At 45.5% G+C, this 21,834-nt stretch overlaps 1 protein-coding gene across 9 annotated transcripts in view; it reads right to left on the bottom strand.

Annotated features, from left to right (window-relative positions):
- Positions 1-21,834, bottom strand: part of Cadps (calcium-dependent secretion activator 1) — a 450,894-nt gene that overhangs the window by 292,810 nt on the left and 136,250 nt on the right. For all 9 annotated transcript variants that reach the window (XM_065428684.2, XM_065428681.2, XM_065428685.2 and 6 more), the window contains 2 exons: positions 21,674-21,810; positions 21,428-21,615 (listed from right to left, as the gene is read on the bottom strand). In XM_065428684.2, the coding sequence (XP_065284756.1) occupies positions 21,428-21,615; positions 21,674-21,810 (325 nt within the window). The remainder of the gene's footprint in view (positions 1-21,427; positions 21,616-21,673; positions 21,811-21,834) is intronic.

The following is a 21,834-nucleotide window of genomic DNA, read 5'->3' as shown; positions in this document are numbered from 1 at the left end:
GGTCTTCCTTCGTTATAAGAAAATTATAAGCATCTTCAGCGATTCCTTTAAGCAGATATCCTACTTTGTCTTCGTCTGTCATGGTGGCGCTGACGATTCCACATGATTTCAAAACAGCCTCTATGTACTTTGTACAAGTTTTGCCTCGCCACAGGAGGGGTCATCATTGCCTTCTCCGGAATCGGCCATGTCTGCTGCTTGTAGTCATAAACCAGCCAAGCGTCTACTTCGACTGACAGTTGGTAGAGCTGGATCGTCCAGGATCATCCAGGATTTACCCCACACTTCCACCAAAGATGTCATGAAAGAGGTTTATTTACAGGGTGAAACGAGGTCCAGGAGGAAGCCACAGACAAGGTCCAGCCGGTGCAGAGTACCCTGAGATAACGTGCATGCACTCTACTTCTTTCTCTGCCTCAGTCGTGCAGTGCTGCAACAATATGTACAACTTTCTCTCTGAATGAAATAATGGCTGAAGCATAATGTAGGAAGTCCCAGCCCAGGATAACTTATGGATAAAGAGGGGAAGGAAATGAACTCAATGTAATAGTGAATGCCGTCAATGAAAACATGAGCAGTACACTGTCCATTGGGGTGAATGAATACATTATTAGCACCATGCAAAATAAGTCCAAGATACAGTAATGTGGAAAGTTGGGCTAGTTGGTGAGGTCCAAGATACAGAGCTTTTACTTTCTGGAGCTGCAAGCACAGATCACTGTGAAGAACAGACACGGCGACACCAGTATCAACGAGAGCTGACACGGGAATGCCTTCAACAGTTGCATAAAGCCTGTTGGTCGGGCAAACAGGAGGCATTTGTAATGACTGATAGGAAGCAGCTTTCCCTCCAAAAACTGGAACAGTTACTTTTCTAGGTGCTGGTCTGCAAGATGGGAAGTGGGACAAAGTGCCGACGTAGAGTGCCAGTAGGGCGAAAAAGAACGACGTCTGGCTGAATGAGAAAAATGAGGCTGGTCGAGGGCAGCTGGAGGAGATAGAGAACGCTGCTGAGGGAACAAGTAGGGTCTGGGATAGCAGGTGCCAGGTCGACGGGTAAGCTGCCAGACGGACTGAGGGTAGGATGGCGCAGCAAGCACCCTGGTGCCCATCAAATCCAAATGACCATAGGTGACTTCGGTAGGCACCGAAGTCATGGTAGGGGTTGGCACTGAAGCAACATCTGCGTACATGAGTGTTTAGCATGGTTAGCATGGTGCGAGTTTAGCATAGTGTTTAGTGGCAGGCATCGTGGGTGCAGTCATCGCTGTCAACTCTTGCCTTACAACCTCGCAGGCAGCAGGAGAATGCCTCAGGTCTTCTACTTGAAGCTCTTCGCGAATGATGGTGCGAATGAAAGCACGCAGATCAGAATAACGGCGAACCTGATTTCTGCTGTCCTTTTGAAAACAAAGAGGCTGCAGCTCCTCTAGGCGCTGACAAATGGAAGTGATGTCTTGGACAGAAGCTGAATTTTGCATAATTAAGGCTCTGAATGCGACAGAGTCAATGCCTTTTAATATATGTAAAACGTGTTCGGCTACCATCATGTTAGGGTTCGCACGATGGTACAGAGCCAAGAAATCCTCTATGTATAAGATGCAAGACTCGTGCGGAAGTTGGAGGCACATGTCTAGCTTCTGTTTGGCGACTTCTGCATGCCCACACAAAGAAGTGAAAATTTGCCACAGGTAGGTGGTAAATGTTGATCAATGTGTGATGTCAGATTCGTGGTTGAAATACCACATCTTTGCAACACCAGTCAAATAAAATGCAACGTGCGTCAATTTCTAGGTGTCAGTCTACTGATTGTGTGAACACAAAAAGTTATCGTTGTCGAGCAGTTCATCGACGTCATCAACGTGGAGTCCCACTAAGACACAGCGATCGCATTGAGGGCTCGTCATAGTTCAAGAGGGCAGCACAGGTGGAGTCGTCGGTGTTGTAGGGTTAGAGGCACCAGAAAAGGCAAGTTTGGAAGTGTCCATTGTTGTAGGCGTAGCCAGGCCAAGGAGGTTAAAGAAAAACTGCTGGAGTGGAAGGTCCCGTAGCTTCTTACCAGGAAAGGTGATGCCAGTGCCGGATGGAATACTGAGAGCAGGTGGAACTTTTCCTAACGGTGAATGACATGCCAGAAGGTAAGAAGACGGCCATATTTTTTGTGTGTTGCGGAGCCGCGACGTATTTCTCGCTACTATGTTTACTCGCCACTGAGAAACCTGCCGAGGCGAATATAGCGGCAATTTTTTATGCACTCAACAATTACTTCTTGCCAAACGTGTCGGAAGTGGTAGCAAGTTTCAAGTTATTTTCACGACATAGGAGGAATGGGGACATGGTGAGCGAGTACATCGCATCGTTAAAGCAACTGGCTGACGATTGGAAATTTGGGACATTACGAGACCACATTGTTACGACATTACGACACATGTTACGACACATGTTACGACACATTGTTTGGGACATTACGAGACCAAATTGTTAGTGGCATTAATGACGGGCCGATGCAAACGTGCTTATTAGAAACAGCTGATTTAAACTTGGAAACCGCAACGAGTACAGTACAGGCCATCAAGGCTGCTCACAAGGATTCCCATACATACACTGAGCACTCGCCCAACACCACAGTCCGGGCCAGCCCAAATGACAGTCGAAATGGCCATGGTGGCAACAAACAGGACTCGCTATCAGTCTTGTAGCAAGACTGATAGCGAGTCAGCAGATAGACAGATGCGCCGTACAGGTTCGGGGCGGGTGAATATTGTGGATGAAGTGCTTGTCGCACATTAGGCGGGTGAAAGCTTATGACCTTTGGGCACTTAAGGCGGCCAGACCAACACCGATGCGCATTTCGGTTATCGTTAACGGCGTGCTGCTAGAGATGGAACTTGGTAAGGGTGCCAGTGTGTCAATGATAAGTGAAAAAAAGTTCACACAGCTGTATCCATTGGCCTCCTTGGAACAATCTGACATGCAGCTGAGGAGCTTTTGTTGGCATACGCGACCAGTCGACAGGAGGTTCATGGCCACTGTGAAGCTTGGGAAAAAAGAGACAGCCACCACTGTCTGTGGTAAAAGGGCAGTGCCCCACATTGTTCGGTAAATTTGGATGAAGGAATTTCAATTAGGAATCAGCAAGCCGGAATTCATTTTTTTCGTGTTATGTGCAGAAGAAGCTTTGGACCGTTTTCAGGAAGTGTTTTCGGAATGTTTAGGCACATTCAGGGGGGTTAAGGCTCGCATCATGGTGCCACAAGATGCTAAACTTAGATTCTTCAAGTCTCAGCGGATTTCCTCGGCCAATTCCCTTTGCTCTGAAAGGTAAGTTTGAGGAGTCATTGCAGAGACTGGTCCGTCAAGGCGTGGTCCGACCAGTGAAGATTGCCAGATGGGCAGTACCAGTTGTTTCAGTGCTGAAACAAGATGGGCAGCTGCGCATTCTAGTAAAATGCACTGTTTCGCTAGTTGGTGCATTGTATAAAGAAAAAAACCATGGCGATCAACCACGGCAATCAACCTACGGCGATCAGCAAAACAGATAGCAGATGGCAGATAAATCAACAGATCTTTTAGGCATGAGAGCTTTACGAAAAGAGCTTTGAGGTACATTACTGACATACTTTGCACATAATTTCTAGTGACAACACTAGAAAATATAACGCGGACAAATTCCTAACATCTGCACATACCGCGATGACATTGGAAAAAAAAATTTAACGAGATGCTATCTTTGTAAGCCGACATACAGAGAAGTTCGTTTATACAGATCTCATAAACGTATTTGGGGAACCAAATACATGAATGGATGTGAGTACTACACACTGCATAACACTACACATGTTCAATAATTTATCGGCAGCAACTTACGAGGTGTGCTGCCAAAACAGGCTTTCCTTCATGATGCAAAATTTCCGCACAAAAGGAACACAGAAACGTGACAAGAAGGTTTTACATTATTCACGCAAGAAATAAGTGCAAAGCACATAGCGACAGCATTTGTAGAGTATACACACACATTTTTATGACGTCAGAACGATCGTATTTGCATCCATTCCTTTCGTCTGCATTTTCAGTTATTCTACCTTGCGTATTTTCCTTTGTGTTCCCGGGAATTCTATTGCGAGCCCAGCAGAAACAGGGCCGTCAATTGCTTCCACACGCGAAATGTACAACACATGTCTGACTGATTGGAGGCGGCATTGCTGTAGCTTAAATGAGGCATAGCACTCCCGAATTTCTAGCATATAGGCCCGAAGTGTTCCCGGAAAGCTAAGGAGCCGATTCCCTCCATTTCTTCCTTCTCATTAGCGCTGGTCTATCCAAAGCTGTAGAAAGCCCGAAGTTGCCTAGGAACTGTCAAGGTTGTCTGTGCGGGAGGCTCATAGTCATATCAATCAATCAATCAATCAAACAAAAAGTGAGCTTTATTTAAACAAGTCAAGTAATGTGTACAAAAATAGTTGGACCAATAGCCTATGTGGCTAGTAGCTGTGTACTGGTCAACCAAATACGTATATGCTCAGTGAGTAAGAACATTTTTGTACATGAACAAGTACTTTTTTTTTTTTAAGGAAGAGCTATTACGTTTGGCTAGACAAGAAGCGTTTACATACAAGATCAAAATTTCTGGTTACTTTTATTTCCGCAGGCACAGTGTTCCAAGTTATGGCGCCAAAGAACTCTATTAATCGTTCACCTTATGCGTTGCTGCAATAAGGAAGGTTTAAGTTAAAGTTAGTTGCTTGCCTGGTGTTGTTCTGCGCCGCTCATCTAGCCAGCCTTAATTCTTACCCGGGAGAGCAAGTTTGGGACGGCAAAAGGCAGGCAGGCACAAGCGGGCGATACGCGGCTTGGGGCTTCTCGGTAAGTACTGAAAACGTTTCCGTTTTTTTTGTTTTTTCACACAATATTTAGGTGCTGTACAAATACCCCCAAAATATATCATGTACCTAAGCGAGCTCAAGGCCGCATGCGCACGTGAGATTCCAGAACCACGATGTTAGGACCACTGAGAATTGACACTATATTGTGCAAAATCCACCGATGCTGGATAAATCAACGGATCTCTTAGGCAAGAAAGGCCCTCTGGGCTGGACTTTTCGACGATAAGGTAGCCTCGCCGCCTGCAGGGTTATCTGACTGAGCTATGTCAGATGCTCGGTTGCCATAGTCGGAAGTGAGAATCCTTGTATGATTTTTTTTTTAATTATTCTGACGATGATGAGCTTGAATTTCACCTCTTCCAGTGCACTACATCGGCAGGCTTGGAGTGACACCTAACACCGGCAAAAGATGCCGAGAACAAGCGGGGCTATACTAATCCAAGTACAACCAAATTAGGAAGGTCAAGCTTCAATAAAGACACTCCCTCACCAGAACAGAAATTAGCCTCCCTGGTGCAGTATTCAGCCACACCCTCCCTCATGATTCCTACAATTAACCCATGGCTTTCAGTCCCCAGCAGCTGCGGAGCACCTGACCAAGGTGGTGGTCAGACCTGTAACGCAGCCGAGCGTGCTGAGAATCTCTGGATCCGGACAGGCCGCCAATGGAAACTGACCTTAGCAACCTTTAACACCCGAACTCTGTAAAGTGAGACTAGCTTAGCAGGACTCTGAGGAACTATCAGACATTGTTTGGGATATCATTGGCCTTGGTGAGATTGGAAGAACTGGTGAGGCTTCGAGGAATTCGAAGGCTTCAGCATGAGGCCAACAAGGCAAGGAGCCGCCGCCATGCAATCGAACAGCTTCACCTGGCAAATGCACTCACGATTAGTGCTCTAGCCGTGAGTAGCGGCAAGATCGCCTGCTGATCTCTACAAAAATAAAGAGCTCCTTTTAAAAAAGTGAAGAATATATCAGTTGTTTTTATCTACAAGTTTGCTTAATATCTTGAGAATGTGGTCACTATGGCCACGGTGGGGGCATTGTAAATGAGAGTATGCATTCAATGGCCAAGCGAGTTGTAATAATTGTAAGAATGCGCTACGCCGTGAGAAAGAGCAATTTTTTAAAGAAAGTTAAGAATATATTAATTGTTATTCACCAAGAATCAGTTCAGTCTCGTCAGAATGTGGAAACACTGGGATCGAGAGTACACATTTGATGGCCAAGTGATTTACGAGAATGCACTACGTCACAAATGGCATTGAGCTTTAATCCCGTTAAGCATGTCTGTGTGGCACCCTGCGAATAACATTAAAGTTTAAGGCATTAGCCAGTTAATGTCATTTTCTGTGCCTGTGCAGCAGGAGTATTAGAACAGTGACATGTAGATGACATGGAGGCAATGAATGAAACTGTAACTAGGCTGGCTTGAGAAGTAGCACTTGAAATGGGAGGCAAAGCACTAAGGCAGCCAGTAAGTGAGCTCTCCCAAGTAACAAAAGACCTAATAATGAAATGACAAAGAATGAAACAAAGTTACAACAAATGATTGAGGACCTTAACAGAGAGAGTGTAAGAGTGGGGTTGAAAATTAATATGCAGAATTTAGACAAAGATGATTATCAATAGCCGGGCAAGGAAACAAGAGTCAGGATCACCCGTCAGCCACTAGACTTTGTGAAGGAGTATGTTTATTTAGGTCAACTATTCACAGGAAACCCTGATCATGAGAAGGAAATTCACAGAATAAAAATGGGTTGAATCGCATACGACAGATATTGTCAGCTCCTAACTGGAAGCTTACCATTATCATTGAAAAGGAAGATGTGCAATCAGTGCATTTTACCCGTGCTGACATATGGGGCAGAGACTTGGAGATTGACAAAGAAGCTTGACAACAAGTAAAAGGCTATGCAAAGAGTGACAAAACGAAAAATCCTAGGTATAATGTTAAGAAACAGAAGCAGAGCGGTCTACTTCGATGACATCTTGGTAACATGCGACAGTGATGACGAACATTCCGCAAACACCTGCAAAGCACTAGAACGCTTGCAAGAGGTGGGCCTGAAGCTGAAACTTGGAAAATGCGAGTTTCTGTTACCTCCAAGTTTCTGTTACCTGAAGTCCAGTACTTGGGTCACATTCTAAGTGCTGCCAGGCTATGTCCAGATCCCGCCAAGATTGAAACAGTGGGGAAAGCTCCCGAACCCCAAGATGTGAAAGAGTTACAAAGCTATTTGGGTTTGGCGGATTCGTACAGATCGTTTTTCCTAAGTCTGTCAAATTTACTACAACCATTGAACAGCTTGCTGACCAGTGAGACCAAGTGGCACTGGACTGAAGTCGAACAAGGTGCATTCGTTAGGAGCAAAGAGCTGCTAGCATCCGCCCGTGTCTTGGCCCATTACAACCCGTTTGGACCAACCATTGTGATCACTGACGCTTCCCTTCACAGCCTGGGGATGGTCTTGGCACAGAGAGAGACTTCTGGAGAAGACCGGCCAACAACTTTTGCATCAAGAAGCCTCACCGCCGCTGAAAATAATTACAGCCAACTTGATAAAAAGGCACTTGGACTTATGTTTGGTGTCACAAAGTTTAGGCAGTATCTGTGGGAACAGAAATTCGAAGTGATTACCGAGACAAACCCTTGTTGGGTCTGTTAGGTGCTGGAAGTCCTATTCCGTGCTTGCCGAGGGTTCTTCGGTGAGCGTTGCTGCTCGAGGGACACAGCTACAGCCTGAGCTATAGGTCTGGAGGCCTCATAGCCTATGCAGATGGCTTGAGTAGGCCCCCCTTGCCAACAACATCATCAGGGGCTCCTGTAGAGGTATTCATGCTTGAACATGTCTATCCCCATGTTGTGTCATCAAAGGTGATCCTCCAAAAACAACTCGCCCAGAGCCAAACCGAGGGTGCCAGCACAACCAGGAGACAGGGTGTTTGCCAGGAATTTTCGCTGAGGTTCGAGTTGGATGGCCACTGTAGTCACCAGGCAACACAATTCCCAATCAGTTGTGCAAAAGGTGCAGAAGGATTTGTGCTACTTTACAGGTGGATGACAATTTTTCTCTTTCGTCCACCTTGCTGCTTTGGGCACAGCTGATGAAATGTTTTTGAGTTATCAATTTGAGTTGGCTTTGCACTCATCATCATCATCATCATCACCAGCTTGGTTACACCCACTGCAGGGCAAAGGCCTCTCCCATACTTCTCCAACAACCCCGGTCATGTACTAATTGTAGCCATGTTGTCCCTGCAAACTTCCTAATCTCATCCGCCCGCCTAACTTTCTGCCGCCCCCTGCTACGCTTCCCTTCCCTTGGAATCCAGTTGGTAACCCTTAATGACCATCGGTTATCTTCCCTCCTCATTACATTGTGTTGTGTTCATATAGGAGGTTGTGGCCAAGTGCTGCACCAGGGTGGCCAATCCTGCTCTGGTGAGGGAGTGCACTACCGGTTCTGGTCACCGGGATCAGGCCACACTCCAGGCCTGTTTATGCAATTTTATCAACATGCAGATTTTTTTTTTTTTAATCCAGTGGAAAATTGTGCGGCATCGGGATTCGAACCACGGACCTCTCGCACGCGAGGCGGGTGTTCTACTTCTATGCCATCGCTGCACCGCTTTGCACTACGATGTGCTAATCTCAGGAGCGACCCCTTGAAAAGGCCATTGCTCCCAGGTTCAATCACCAGAAACCAGGACAATTAGGCTTTCTTTTTGAGAAAGCTGTGTGGGCTTTCTTTCTAACTTTAAGCTGTTTAAGGTAAACAACCTTTCTTTTTTTTTCTTGTCATAAAGTCTCTAGGCTCTTACACATTGTCAGTGTGTGAACAGAAAGAATGCCCAGAATGTGGTTAATAAGCAAAACAGTAAAGGAAAACAACGAAAAAACTAACAGCGGAGAAAAGACTATATACACATGACTGAGCCACTTAAGCCAAAAATGGCCCAATGTTAGTTGAACCTGCAAAAGAGGTATCTCACAATATACAGTGAAATCTTGCTAATTTGAATTTAATTAGACCGTAAAAATTTCTAAATTAGCCAAATGCCATATTATCGAGAGCATCATAAGAACATAAACAAATATTTACTACGTCCACACTCTTCCATTTACCAAATGAATGCGCAAATCATGTTTCTAGTTTGTACAAAAGCAGTGCAGAAGCTGCAATTCTTTTCATCTTGTTACTGATTAGCACGCGCATTGATGAAGGTATGCAGCCAATGCATGTACCAAGTCAAGATGAAACTGCTGTTTGCCACAACTGGCTGCAGACAAAATCAGCAATCACAGTCAGCAATCAGAGATGGCGATGCGGACTCCGGATGCTAGTGCTATTTTCGCTCTTTTGCACCACATAGTAGCAGCGCTTCAAGCTCGCCAAGCTCCGAGAGCTGCCCTAATTTGAGTGAAATATTTTCAAATTAACGAGAGCTTGATTCCATTAAGTAATGCATATGCCTGACAAAGAAAGACATATACCAACCAAGTAAAACTTATTGACAGACAAGATATTTTGGCTTCCATACGGAAGCTTTGTTCACAATGGGGCGAACAAGGCTGAAGTGCCTGTTTAGATAGGTTTTAGCATCTGGCGCAAGCACCACACATAAGACGGGGCAAAGGCTCCTTCGTTTCAATTGAGCGTGTGTTCTGTTGACTGTATCTCGAGAGACTCCAGGTACAGGCATGACTTCCAGTTTCTTTCCTGGCCGACTAGATTATATTTCATACAGTCAATATTGTGCATAGTCATTGCTGCATGCTCTGCCAAAGCATTTGAAGTCACTCTTCTCTTATCCACATTGTTTTGATGTTGGCGCCGCTGCTGTTTAAAGTTGCCCGCCTCCCCTATGTAGACGCAATCGCAATCCTCACGGGAGATCTTGTAAAAAACGCCAGGAAAGGCTTCCTTCAGTAGCTTGTCCTTCCCATCAACGAGCGCGTGCCTCAGTTTGCGTACAGGAACGTGAACCACCTCAACATCATTATTACACAGCACACGTGATAAGGTCTTGCTTATCCCGGGCACATACGGAATGGAAGTGCGTTTCTTCAGACGGGCACTGCCACCTTGGAAAGGGTTGAACAAATGGTGCTCCACAGCATTCATGAACGCAGGGGGGTAACCGCTCGTCAAAAGATCTTTCGGGTTGTCTGCATGTAATAATTTAGGTCTTCAGGTTTCGTGCAAATGCGGCTCGCACGGCCCAACAGAGAGGCAACTATTGACCTCTTGTGAGCATCAGCGTGCACAGACAAGAAAACGTCTTGTCTTTTTATAAGTTTTACTTGGTCAGTGTACATCTTTCTTTGTCATGTCTCATCCTAACCAGACGGGCTTCCGTTGAACTCTCGATTACAATGCATATGCCTGCAAGAACCAGAAGACTGGTCCGAATAATCCAACTTTCCAAAGCAGCAAGGGTCAAATTATCAAGGTTTTACTGATGTCACATGAATGGAGATGGCCATAAACATTGGCTGAATCCAGCAGATCTAAAGCTGAGCACAACAAAGCATCAGCACTGTTGTAGCCTCACTGCATTACATGCAGAGTTGATACAAAACTGTCGATACTAAAACACAGCAGATGATTTGTGAGAGTCGGGCCTGGTTTAGCATGAGAGGGGCTGCGTCCATTGTGTGAGTTCTTTGACTGAGTCACAAAACAAACCAATAAAGCAGAACTAGTAGGAAATGATAATAGTCTATGCTGAAATGTCTCTATCATAATCACAAGCAATTCTCTCACTTTCAACATCAGCAAATCAATGTAGCATGCCAACTACTGGCATGCTTTTCCATACCTGTCTCAGCTGTAAAGTGCATAAGCGGCGTGCATGCATGTGGTGCATCAAACATTTCTAATAATATTCTTTCTAGCATGTTTACTGCAGCATAGATCAAGTCCTATACCGTCATCATGCTCAGACTGTTAGCAAAATGCCTAACCCTACTTGTATGCAGAAGTTGCATGGCACACTCACCGTTCCCAGAAAACAGCTAGCTCCCAACTGTGGCAGCAAAAAAAAAGCTTGTCCACTTTCTCAGGCTTGTGGTGAAATGACAGTCCGTGTTGCACAGACCACTGCAGCCAGGTTTTTTGGTTTCTATTCATCATCTGCTTCAGAGCCATCTTATGAAACTGATCCATTTTATTCAACGTCCCTTTTCTAATGTATGCCATATTTCTAGATGGCACAACCTGTGCTCAGATTAGGGAACTGAAAAAAATTTTTACAGAAATGAAAGCCATCCATTATGACATTCCCTGTGGAGGAAGCACTGCCTGCAGTACAATGCCTTCACAACATCTGAAGAAACAACAAAGTTCCGTGCACTTGGTCACCTTCATAAACAAATAATAAACATGGAACAATCACGACGAAGATTTTATGACGAGAATGCAATGAGGACGACGGCATGACAACAATGGTATGTTGATGGCAGCACAACGACAGCATAATGAAAATGGTGTGATGGCACTAGAATGACCACAATAAAAAAATGAAAGTGGAATGACCACGGTGGCATGACAATGACTGTAAGACAAACAATGAGGCTGATGGCATGATGATGACTGAATAACGATATGATGAAAGCATGACAACAATAAGATGATGGCTGTGGAATGATGATTATGCTATGACAATGATGGCCAATATGACAATGGATGACAATGCTTGGGTTGACAAAGGTTGGGTTGACACTGGGTTGACAAAGGTTAAATGATGAAATTTTCACTATGTTCAGTACCAGCCACTTCTGTGACAGGGCAGTTTCGCTTGAATGAGAGATTTTTCCTTTCTTGTTTTGAACGATTTGTCGACATTTCCCGCCGATGAGGGATTCAACGCCTTATAAACTGTGGTCCCGCCTAGAGGAGACAAAATGGGGTGTTTTTAGGTGTGCTTGGGTTTAATTATTCCATTTGGGTTGTTATAACACAAATGTTAAAATTTACATGGTTTTCTTTTCTTTTCTTGGGCAGAATGGAATGTCTTACCTGCAAATGTGGTGACAACATATAATGGTGTACTTTCTAAAGCAATCAATGATCTGTCAATGTTGCAGTTCCAGGACACTGCCATTATATACTAACTGCTGTTGACTTTGTTTTTGATTCTATTGTACTCATTCCCCTGCTACTGCTTCAGCAAAAGGGTAGCCAGTTGGGCTGGTTGTTGAAACACTGTCTCAACAATGTGTGTGCACTGTATCATGTGAGACATGAAAGTACGCTGTCGCCTTCCTTACAATTTGCAGACTAAAAGGGATTTTTCCTTGTCTAAACAATGTTTCAGTGCTGCGGGGTGTATTGAAATAAATAAATGAGTACATAAATAATATGCACTTAGTGGAAACCCATTTATATGACTTTCCTAGGAGCACACAAAAACGTTGTAAAATCTGAGCATGTATACTTCAATCAAGAAAAATTATGTCTATGATATACATGGTCTTGCGCGCAAGAGTTACGAGAAGCTTCAATCTAAAATACTGTAGGCTAATGCTCTGCAGGACTCAAAAACCAAAACCGCCATAAAAGTAAATGGCAAAAAGCATATTGCAGTGCAGATGCCAATCAGGCTTGGCTGCAGGGATTCAGTATGCCGTGTACTGTGATTCACGCCCACCAGCAAGCTAAGAAGCTCTTTTTAGGAGTGTGTGAATGCCAAATAGAAGATTTCGAATAAAATATTGAATCAAAATCAAGAAAGAAAAGCCAGATATTGAACTGAATATAAGATATCTAAACTTGACACAAACTTTTATGCTCCCAAATTTTGTGCAAAAAAACAGTGCTGCACATGCTCGAGAGGCTAATCATATTACTCAACAATGATCTCGGGTAATTATGAATTGAGATTTACAGTATGCTGTGCTCTTACTAAAAGGAACAGCAAATTAGTATGCCAGCACTGATAATAACTCAGCTTGTATATGAAGGTCTGCGAAATATATTTAATCGATAGAATGTCTGTAGCACAATCTTTTTTTCTAAAGAAAGTTTACTACTAATCTCAAATAGAATCAAATGCTTTTTCCCTCTGAAGATGAAGAAATAGCCAAGTTGTCCTAAATCTCAATGGGGTTTTAGCGGCATAACTATCGCCTCCAAAGCCGGTGAAGAAGAAGAGCGCTCACGTGCACGCAACATGAGAATAGAACACACTAGTGCGCTCAACCTGAGCGGCCACATCTCAGCCGCTCCCTCGATCCCGCTGCACCATATGCTGGCCTAAATAAATCATGGCTACGGTGGCTACCATTTCGCACCACCTCCCACAAACTGGTGACACGGACGACTGGACGACCAGCCATGCCAGCGCCAGCACACCGACTCGACCAAGGCGAGTGACGTGGCCTCACACAGTCCAGCAGACATTCCACGATTGTAAGGTGTCCGGGAATTCTACATCGACATGCCAAACATCTGGTCCATCCAGCTGGACAGCCACTTCCTTCTCAACAAGGTTCCAGGCTCCAGCTGCATTTTGGGCTCCCGCTGCCAACCCCTAGCCTCGATGTCTACATAGGCAGCCATCCTTGCTCACTACGTCACCTTGAGCACTCACTCACAACAGCTCTCACCATATGAACTGTCGCATTATTCCGCATTTTGTCATCCCACATCGCCTGCGTCCACACATGCTGATCGTCAGCACATGCAAGCACCAGCATTAGACCTCTACTTGGTTCGTGAGCCTCCTCCCCAGCTCAAAGGCGGCCGCATGACGACTAATTCCAAGGAATTCACTGGGCCAAACGTAAGCGCTTTCAAACACTCTACGGCCCACCACTCTCCTTCCTTGGTGTTCACGTAAGCTGTCTGCTTTACTTTCGGTGGCACCCCACTCATCACCAATACAGAGGCTCTCCCACCGGCTCCTCTAGGTGCAAGTTTCACTCTTGCAGGCACAGCGACACCGCAAGCACAACCTTTGTGATGCATTCAGTGACCACTGCAACCCTCATGCTATCGGCATTAGAGATTTTGCCACAAGCAGCAGCAGGAGAGCCTTCTGATGTTCTGTGCTCACACCTTCCATAGATGTATGGCTTCCTGAGGATTTACAAGAGCAGCTCTGCCATCCGGTTTATTCAGCTCGAGTATCACTTTTACATCTACATCGTAAGTGACCAACACTTGTACTATCTCCACGCACATCCCGAGCTTCCAGATGGTCTACTTTTGGAGCTCCGACTCCTGCAGGCCCAGGGCATCTATGAGAACCTGCGGCAGGTCACAATTTCGCACTACGGCATCCCTGTGGCTGCGCCTTGCTCAAAACCTTCGCTGCCGATGCTGCCTGGTACATCTCTCCCAGACTGCATGAACTTGACACTACCAACGATGACACCATCTGCACACTCTACCTCGATTCCTTTATTTGGACTTTACCAGTGAACATTATTTCAATTACACTTTGCACTAGGAGGGAGCCCTGTAGCAGTGTAACCATCGCTTCCACAGCCGGCGAAGAAGAAGAGAGTTTGCGTGCAGGCAGCACGAGAATAGAACACAGTAGCATGCTCGACCTGAGTGGCCATCGTGTCGGCCACTCTCAAGATCCCGCTGCACCATGGCAAGCTTACCTAAATAAATTGCAGCTATGGCAGCTACCTCAACGCACCGCCTCGCACAGGGCTTTTAGTTTATACACCGTTTTTTCATGGGCCCCACAATATTGCTATGCAGTTGCGCCATCTATGGGCAGTTGGCATGCTGGCTTGGGCGAGCGCGCCGTCTTGTATGGCAGGTATACGCTCGGCGGTAGGTTCTCACGTTTGTTTTCGCGCTCGTGCGGTCTATTTAGTATGACGTGCATATTCTACCAGGAGCTGTGATATCATACTTTGACAAGCGCTCAAACTGTTCGCTGCAGGTTACATTGCGTGACTACTTGGTTCAATAGATGAGGTTTCCGCCCATGAATAAAACAGTTTTGGCTAGTAATAGCAGCATACCTTACAGACTGAATTAAGCTTGTCCAGCAAAGCGACTGTTTATTAACTGCGCGAGCGTCCTAAGCTGTGGTAGGTGCTGGATTACAGATATCTTTGTTCTATATAGCGCATGGTCCAAGCATGCGGCATCAATGTTTATAGATCTCTAAACGTTGTGTGGCGTGACTATGCGAGGTTGTATTGCGGCGTTAGCCCGTTTTCTCTTGCTTTTTCAAGAAAGAGTATGATAACTGAATTTTTCTTTCAGTTGTGTTTGTTCCATTCTCTACGACGCGCTCACACGTGTTACGGAAATTTTGTCCTCAAAAATAGCCATCACATTCTTTTTATGCGATCCCTCTCATATATTATGGCTGTATACAGGCCAAAAAGGCCATACCAAAGCACACAGCTTACATATGTATTGCGCTAGTTCACCAACCGCAGAGACAGCTGTGTTGAGCAGCGCCATCGGCCTCATGCAGGAAGGCTAGCGTAGACATAGTAATTTCAAGCCTACTAGACTTGAAATGCGTGAGAACGATGCCGGTGCATCACAAATATTTTTGATAGCGCCTGCCTCTTAGATGTTTCATGGTTGCCTTAGGTTGGCCGTGCACAAGCATGCGCTCTTATATTTTATGTTTTACTCCCTACGCCAAGCGATCAGACAGTGAGCTGATTTACCATTTAATGCTGGTAATACAGAGACACCGGTTTTCTTCGTTGAATTAAAACCGATATAAGAAAAATAGTTCACAACACTTACACACACCGCTACTGATAATGCGCGTACACCGCGACTGATGAACCGCATGACATTTTTGTGCACCCAAGACATATTTCTGCCTACTGTAGTTACCGATGCACCGAAAGTAAATTTCACGAAGTACCATCTAGAGCATTCCGAAATCGTTCCACAGCACACGACAGCAATACTTTGAAGCAGCGCCGCGCCGGATCACCCAAGCCAGAGAGGAGAAAAGGCTTGCCGCGCGTGCTATTCTCCTAGCCCGATGAAAAGGTCTATTAGCGGGCCATACTGTGCTTAATGGCAATCTTCTATTACTTACGGAGGTATGCTTTCCAGTTTTCTGCCAGAAAACAGGAGGGTCTCTCCATCTTTATGGCAGGTGGTTCTTGTGGGTGTAACATCCTGTCTCGATACCCAGTTTCGGTTTCAAATGGTTATGTTTCAAATGGCCACTCCGCGCCCAATGCTGTTAGTGTACCCTGCCATGTTTGCTTTCCCCTCACTGGAATAAACGCATTCTTAGCCGTAGGTCCCGCATCCGGCTGCCCTGGCAAACAAACTGGCAACAAGGATGAACCCGTTCTGCTACTACAAACGCCAAATCCTGTCGTTGAAAATCCGGAAGTGAGAAGAAGTGATAAGACAGAAAAGAAGAGGCAGTGAGAGGCAAAGCAAAAGATCGAATAGAGGGACAGGAAAAGGCGACTGCCGATTTTTTCCAGGTGGGTCAGTCTCAAGATGACGTCTATGTGAAGCCGAGGCCAAAGAGGTGTGTTGCCTCCGCCGGGGGGCCTTAAAGTTCCAAACACCCTGCATCGGCTCGACCCCCAGGATTCTCCTTTCCCCAGACACGGCTATACGCGGGAGGGTCCAACCCTCATGTGCTCGGGTATGTGGCGTCGCAACACACAAGCGTGTGTGTTTCAGTTTGGCATTTGCGCCACCCGCCTTCCAGCATATCATGTCATCTGTTTTAGGAGATTGTCCAGGTACCTTGTGCTATCTAGATAATGTTTTGATTTGGGGCCACACACAAGCTGAGCACTATAAAAATCTGCAAACTGCGCTTTGCAGAATCTCAGTTGCTGGCATGGAGCTAAATGCAAACTGTGTATACAGTGTCCTGGAACTCCCTTTTCTTGGACATAGGATTAGTGCAAATGGCATTTCACCGCTGGAAAACAAAGTCAAGTCAATTGTTGAGGCAATACAGCCAAATGACAAAAAGGCTCTGCGTTCATTTCTGGACCTCACAGGATATTATGAAAAATTTGTCCCACAGTATGCTGAATTGGTAGAGCCTCTTAGAAAACTTCTAAAGCAAGGACAATCTCTTGTCTGGAATCAGGATACTAAATACAGCTTCCAGACTATTAAGTTTCGGTTTCGAATGGTTATGACCGCTAGCGCCCCTCCACGCCCAACGCTGTTAGTGTAACCTGCCATTTTTGCTTTCCCTCACTGGAATAAATGCATTCTTTGTCTGGTCCCCAACTCGAGTAATCCGGCTCTTCTTTTGCGGTGCTTCGCGCCCGGCTGTTAGACCGCACGCCATAGGTCCCACGTCCAGCCGCACCATCAAAATTACCACAGTGGGTTATCGTCAGCTCGTTAAGGCCAGAATGCAGAATGTTCATTACTCTGCACCACTCCACATGGTCATTGGTGCTGCACGTGTCAGCCGCAGTCAGCACCGGCAGTAAAGAGTTCTCAAATTAGGAAGCACACAGCACGTTCGTGCACCACTCCCCCCGCTTTTTTTACCATCTGCCATCTGTGTAAATGAGCTTGCAGCCAGGAGTCAGCACACTGTCACATGATATTTTCGGGCCCGCCATGTAAAAGCAAAACTATTCTTGTAAAAGGTTGCTCGAAGCTACAAAAAGAGCAAGTTGTGCACCTACAAATGGCATTTGGAATGAGAGGCCCCCATATGATATTTCGCAAGGATTGCGACTGTGAACACGCAATGGTCATTCTGTGCACTAGCTTTGTTGGTGAGACTGTCGGTTTTCTGAGGGTCGCGCAACCACTGTGAATAGATCTGAGTTAATTCGTTAACCATAACTTTAGTTACACCCTGACGATGCAGCTCCAATTAAGTCTGACCAGCTAACCAGCGTGGCCAATGAAGTGCAGATGATGAAAATTTGCCACTGGCCGATATGATATCAGGCCGCAAACTGTTGCGGAAAGCTTGTCGCCAATATGTGGCTCCTCAGTGATCGCTTGCGGAATCACATGTGCAGGTTAAATTGACGGCCGTTGAAGCGGCATTAGGGTCCACGGTCAGCCAAGGTTGCCAGGTTTGACAACTTCTTGCCAAATCGGTTAATTTTAGAGGCTCCTGGTAAACAAAAATCATGGTCGGCAACTTGGCTACTTTCAGGCTACTTTTGACAGTGTTAATTGGTATAGGTTGTGTTCAAATCACACTCCTTATGACAGCTCCCACAAAACAACAGCCCTAAAGGCCAGATGTCAAAGGCCATACTCTTGTGTTTTACAAGCAGCGGAAGCAAATCCAGGAACTGAAAACATATAATAGCCACCACATGGCCAGTAGGACTCTTCGTCTTGTCATCCTAGACAGTCCAGGACTGCCCGAGACGCTTTATAAGGAATGCTTATTGAATGAAATCACTGCCGCCCGGGACTGTCAGGGTGGATAATTCAAGAGGCCCATTGAGTTTCTCTATAGGTGGTGTACAGGAGTGTAACAGAAATTAACTAACCTCAAAAGCTATGCTTTTGCATGCTGCATGGAACAGAAGGAACAGGTTAGGTCCTAATCCCACCACCAGCAATGGTTGCCTCGATAGCGAATCTCAAAGACCAAGCTTTTTGGCACCAGAAGCGACTGCAACACGTGAGAACACGTCATGGCAGCCATGACATTTCAAGTGCCAGCGTCTATCTTAGTTTCTTAAAGGCGCTTTCAACTGCATGCCAGGGAGAGCAGAATACTTCAGCTATGAGAAAGTATGCAAGTGTGTGGCAAAAATGATCAAAGAATGTCAGGCAGTCATTATGGTAAATTATAATACAATAGTACATGATAACGCTTATTTCGTTCAGTTATTCTCGTTTGCTATCAGTGCAGCAGAAAACTACAGTTCATTTTCACCTTTTCTTCTTCCATATCTAGTCACAAACCAACACCTGTTGGTTTGTTGCACCGTGGCTACTCGCACGTGGCTGCTTTTTTGACTACCTAAATAAAGCTTTTACCACACTTAGAGATTTTTTTGGCTATATTTAGAACATGTTCAGCTAGTTTTTCTCCCAAAGACCTGGTAACCTGAGCATAGACCACGAGCATGCACGCAAGTAGGTCTATGTGCTCGCATGTGGGTAGAAAGCTCCGAACTTGCATATCTGCATGTGTGAACACTGAACTCGCATATTAAATGTGATCAACATGCCTCCCAGTGGCTAATCAGCCCGATCGTCACACATGCTTCTGTGCTTTCCACAGGCGCGGCTTTTGTTGTTCCCTCTGTTCACCTTGCGTTAATCGTTTTGATCAGTATCTTTGACCTGGTTGGACCTTGTCGAACTGATAGATATTGCACTCTGTGAGAACGCTGCAGGTGTCAAGGCACCATCCACGGCCAGGTGATTCACCAAAGGTACCGATGTTCAAAAAATTGTGTATTTGATAAATCGAATATTAGATATGCGATTCGCAAATTAAATTATTCGAACAATCTCGAATCTCTAAGTGTTGTTGACAAGTGAACAGGGAGAGCAGCATGTCCGAACTGGTAGTATCCAGCAGTGTAGGCAATACTTCTCTGCATGTCCCATCTCATACGATGACCCACGTGAAACTCAACAACGCACATGAGAAAAGTTTTGTGTGCTTGCATGCAGACTGATCTCTGAACTGCGTATCCAGGTCAGGTCATTATGGAATAATTGGATATGCAGTGCGATACGAACTGCGTGAACAATCCTATGCAATATGATCTGTATGCCTTCCAGTGGTTCCAGTTCCCATGCACCTTGGGGCAGTATTCTCGGGTGATAATTTTTTGAGACAGTTTCACTTTTGCAAGATTTCACCCTAGATGCATGAAATCTTGTGAAAGTGAAACACTCACGAGTACTGCTCCTGGCCCCAGATTTTTGTCACCATTCCCACTGTCTGTGTCGCATATGGGCATTGTTTTGCTCGGTCATTATGGTATCTATCTCTGCAAGAATAGTTTTCAACAAGGACTCTGGGATCCCTCGACAGCTGGTCTCTGGCTCCATGTCATTTCTACACTTTTTTGAAAATTATCAACTTGTCCTCAAGCGTAAGCACAGTTCGTTTCCACCACATTGTGCCTTGAAGTTGCCCAACGCATCTACTGCAGACATCCAAGATGATGATTCAGTTTCTTGGCTGTCTGCACTTGGATCATAACTGATGAATAGAAAACATGGAGGACCCTCACAGCAGGAGCAGGCACTGCTGAGAGAAAACGTTGAGAGAAAGTGCAAGGAGATGACAACGAAGGCAGGCAGCGGCTGAGCAACATGAGAAGGGAAATGAGAGGGCAGTGATCACAAGGAAAAGAATAGTTCGCAAAGCAGTTGGAGTCTCTCGCATGCGAAGGGGCGCTTTCCCCCACCTGACAGAGACGATGGTGCTGGAAAGGCATTGCTGCAAGTGGGTGACGCTTCTTACCCATCTGTTGTTCACAATTTGGCGCAGGTTGTTGCGTGAGACAGGATCTGCGTGATCTCATGTTGTACATTCATTTTTTTCAATACATTGTCTCTATGGGGATTTTGCCGGGACTGCACTAATCCATCTTCAATGTGGGAAATCACAATATCGAGTGACACATAACCGAGGTTCTGCAGTATCTACAAATATATCCGTTGAGATACATCCCAATCCAGCAGCCAGCCAGCCAGCCATGCCAAACCCAGGAGGGTAAGCAAAAAAAAAAAAAGCTTTACTGTAAAAGAACAGAATCGAACAGCACTTCAGACAGGATTAAGTAAAAATGACAGACACAGCGCTCGTCTTTACTTGGTCATGTTCTGAAGCGCTAGTCGATTCCCTTCCAAGAATGCACAGTTCAGTGCATTCCTGCAGTTTGCTTTAAAAGCTAACATTAGCACTGGGTCTACAGTCTCGCAAATGTAAACAGCTTTACCTGATGAAATTCATGCCTCGTGCACATGTGCAAAAATGCTAACCTGTATGATAATGATGCTTGCTCCCGGTATGAGGATTTGCAGAGATTGCTTTTTTGCCTATTATGAGCACTGTTGCACATTAAATACTACCTAAAATAGCATGTTAGGTAAGCCATGACGGGTGCTCTTACAAGCACAAGAAAAATATAGAAAACACCTTTCCTTGAAGTAAGCAAACTACTGGACTGTGTCATGTCACCACAAGCCTGGCACTGCAAGGAGGACCAACAGACAAGTGCAGTGTGCACAGCTTTTGCAAAAGAGGGGGCCGCAACCACAAAAAGGGTGGGAGAGGCAGCAAAAGGACGGCTAGGGTCCAGGCACAAAACAATGCTTGGGAAGACCATGCACCTAAGGCTGGCAAGGTAGAACACATGTGACGCACTTAGGTGAAGCCTACAATGGCTTTTGACTTGAACCCGAGTTTCACAAGAGGTTGCAACTTGTGACACGAACCAATAGCACCAGCGACATGGGAACCAAAAGGCTAGATTTTTGTTCACATGAAGCCAATATCATCTTTTTATTATTATTACTATTATATTCTTTCATTATTTACTTTTTTAGAGCCCAATTTTGTTTCTGCAGCCTACTAAAGCAAGAAAGTGAAAAGCACACCTGTTTCCGTGGACGTGCGAGGAGCAGAAGGCAAAGCTGTAGTGGATGAGCGTTGGGTCAATCATGAGGCCCTTTTCGGCACGTGTGAGCAGGTCCTGCAGGTAGCACAGGTGACGAAAGCAGCTGCGCACACAGTAGCGTGCTGCGTACTCGTCCAGCACAAACACCTGACCGGGGCTGAACCAACCCTGCAGAAAAAAGTGGTGCTGTTGCTAGAGAAGCAAGAGGTGAGGGAGGAACACCCACCAGCGAGCAATATGGGTCAGCCAGTCGATAATCGAGGGTCAATGTCTGCAGCATGCGGAACAGGCAGTGATGGTCAAAGCAGTTAGGATCAGCCGAGATGAACTCGTCCATGCCATGCTTCCGGGCACGCTCGGTGTCTGCACAGGTGGGTACAAAGATTG

The sequence above is a fragment of the Dermacentor albipictus genome, chromosome 6 (genome assembly GCF_038994185.2).
Source record: "Dermacentor albipictus isolate Rhodes 1998 colony chromosome 6, USDA_Dalb.pri_finalv2, whole genome shotgun sequence".
Taxonomy (NCBI): domain Eukaryota; kingdom Metazoa; phylum Arthropoda; class Arachnida; order Ixodida; family Ixodidae; genus Dermacentor; species Dermacentor albipictus.
This window is presented reverse-complemented; position numbering and strand designations above follow the sequence as displayed.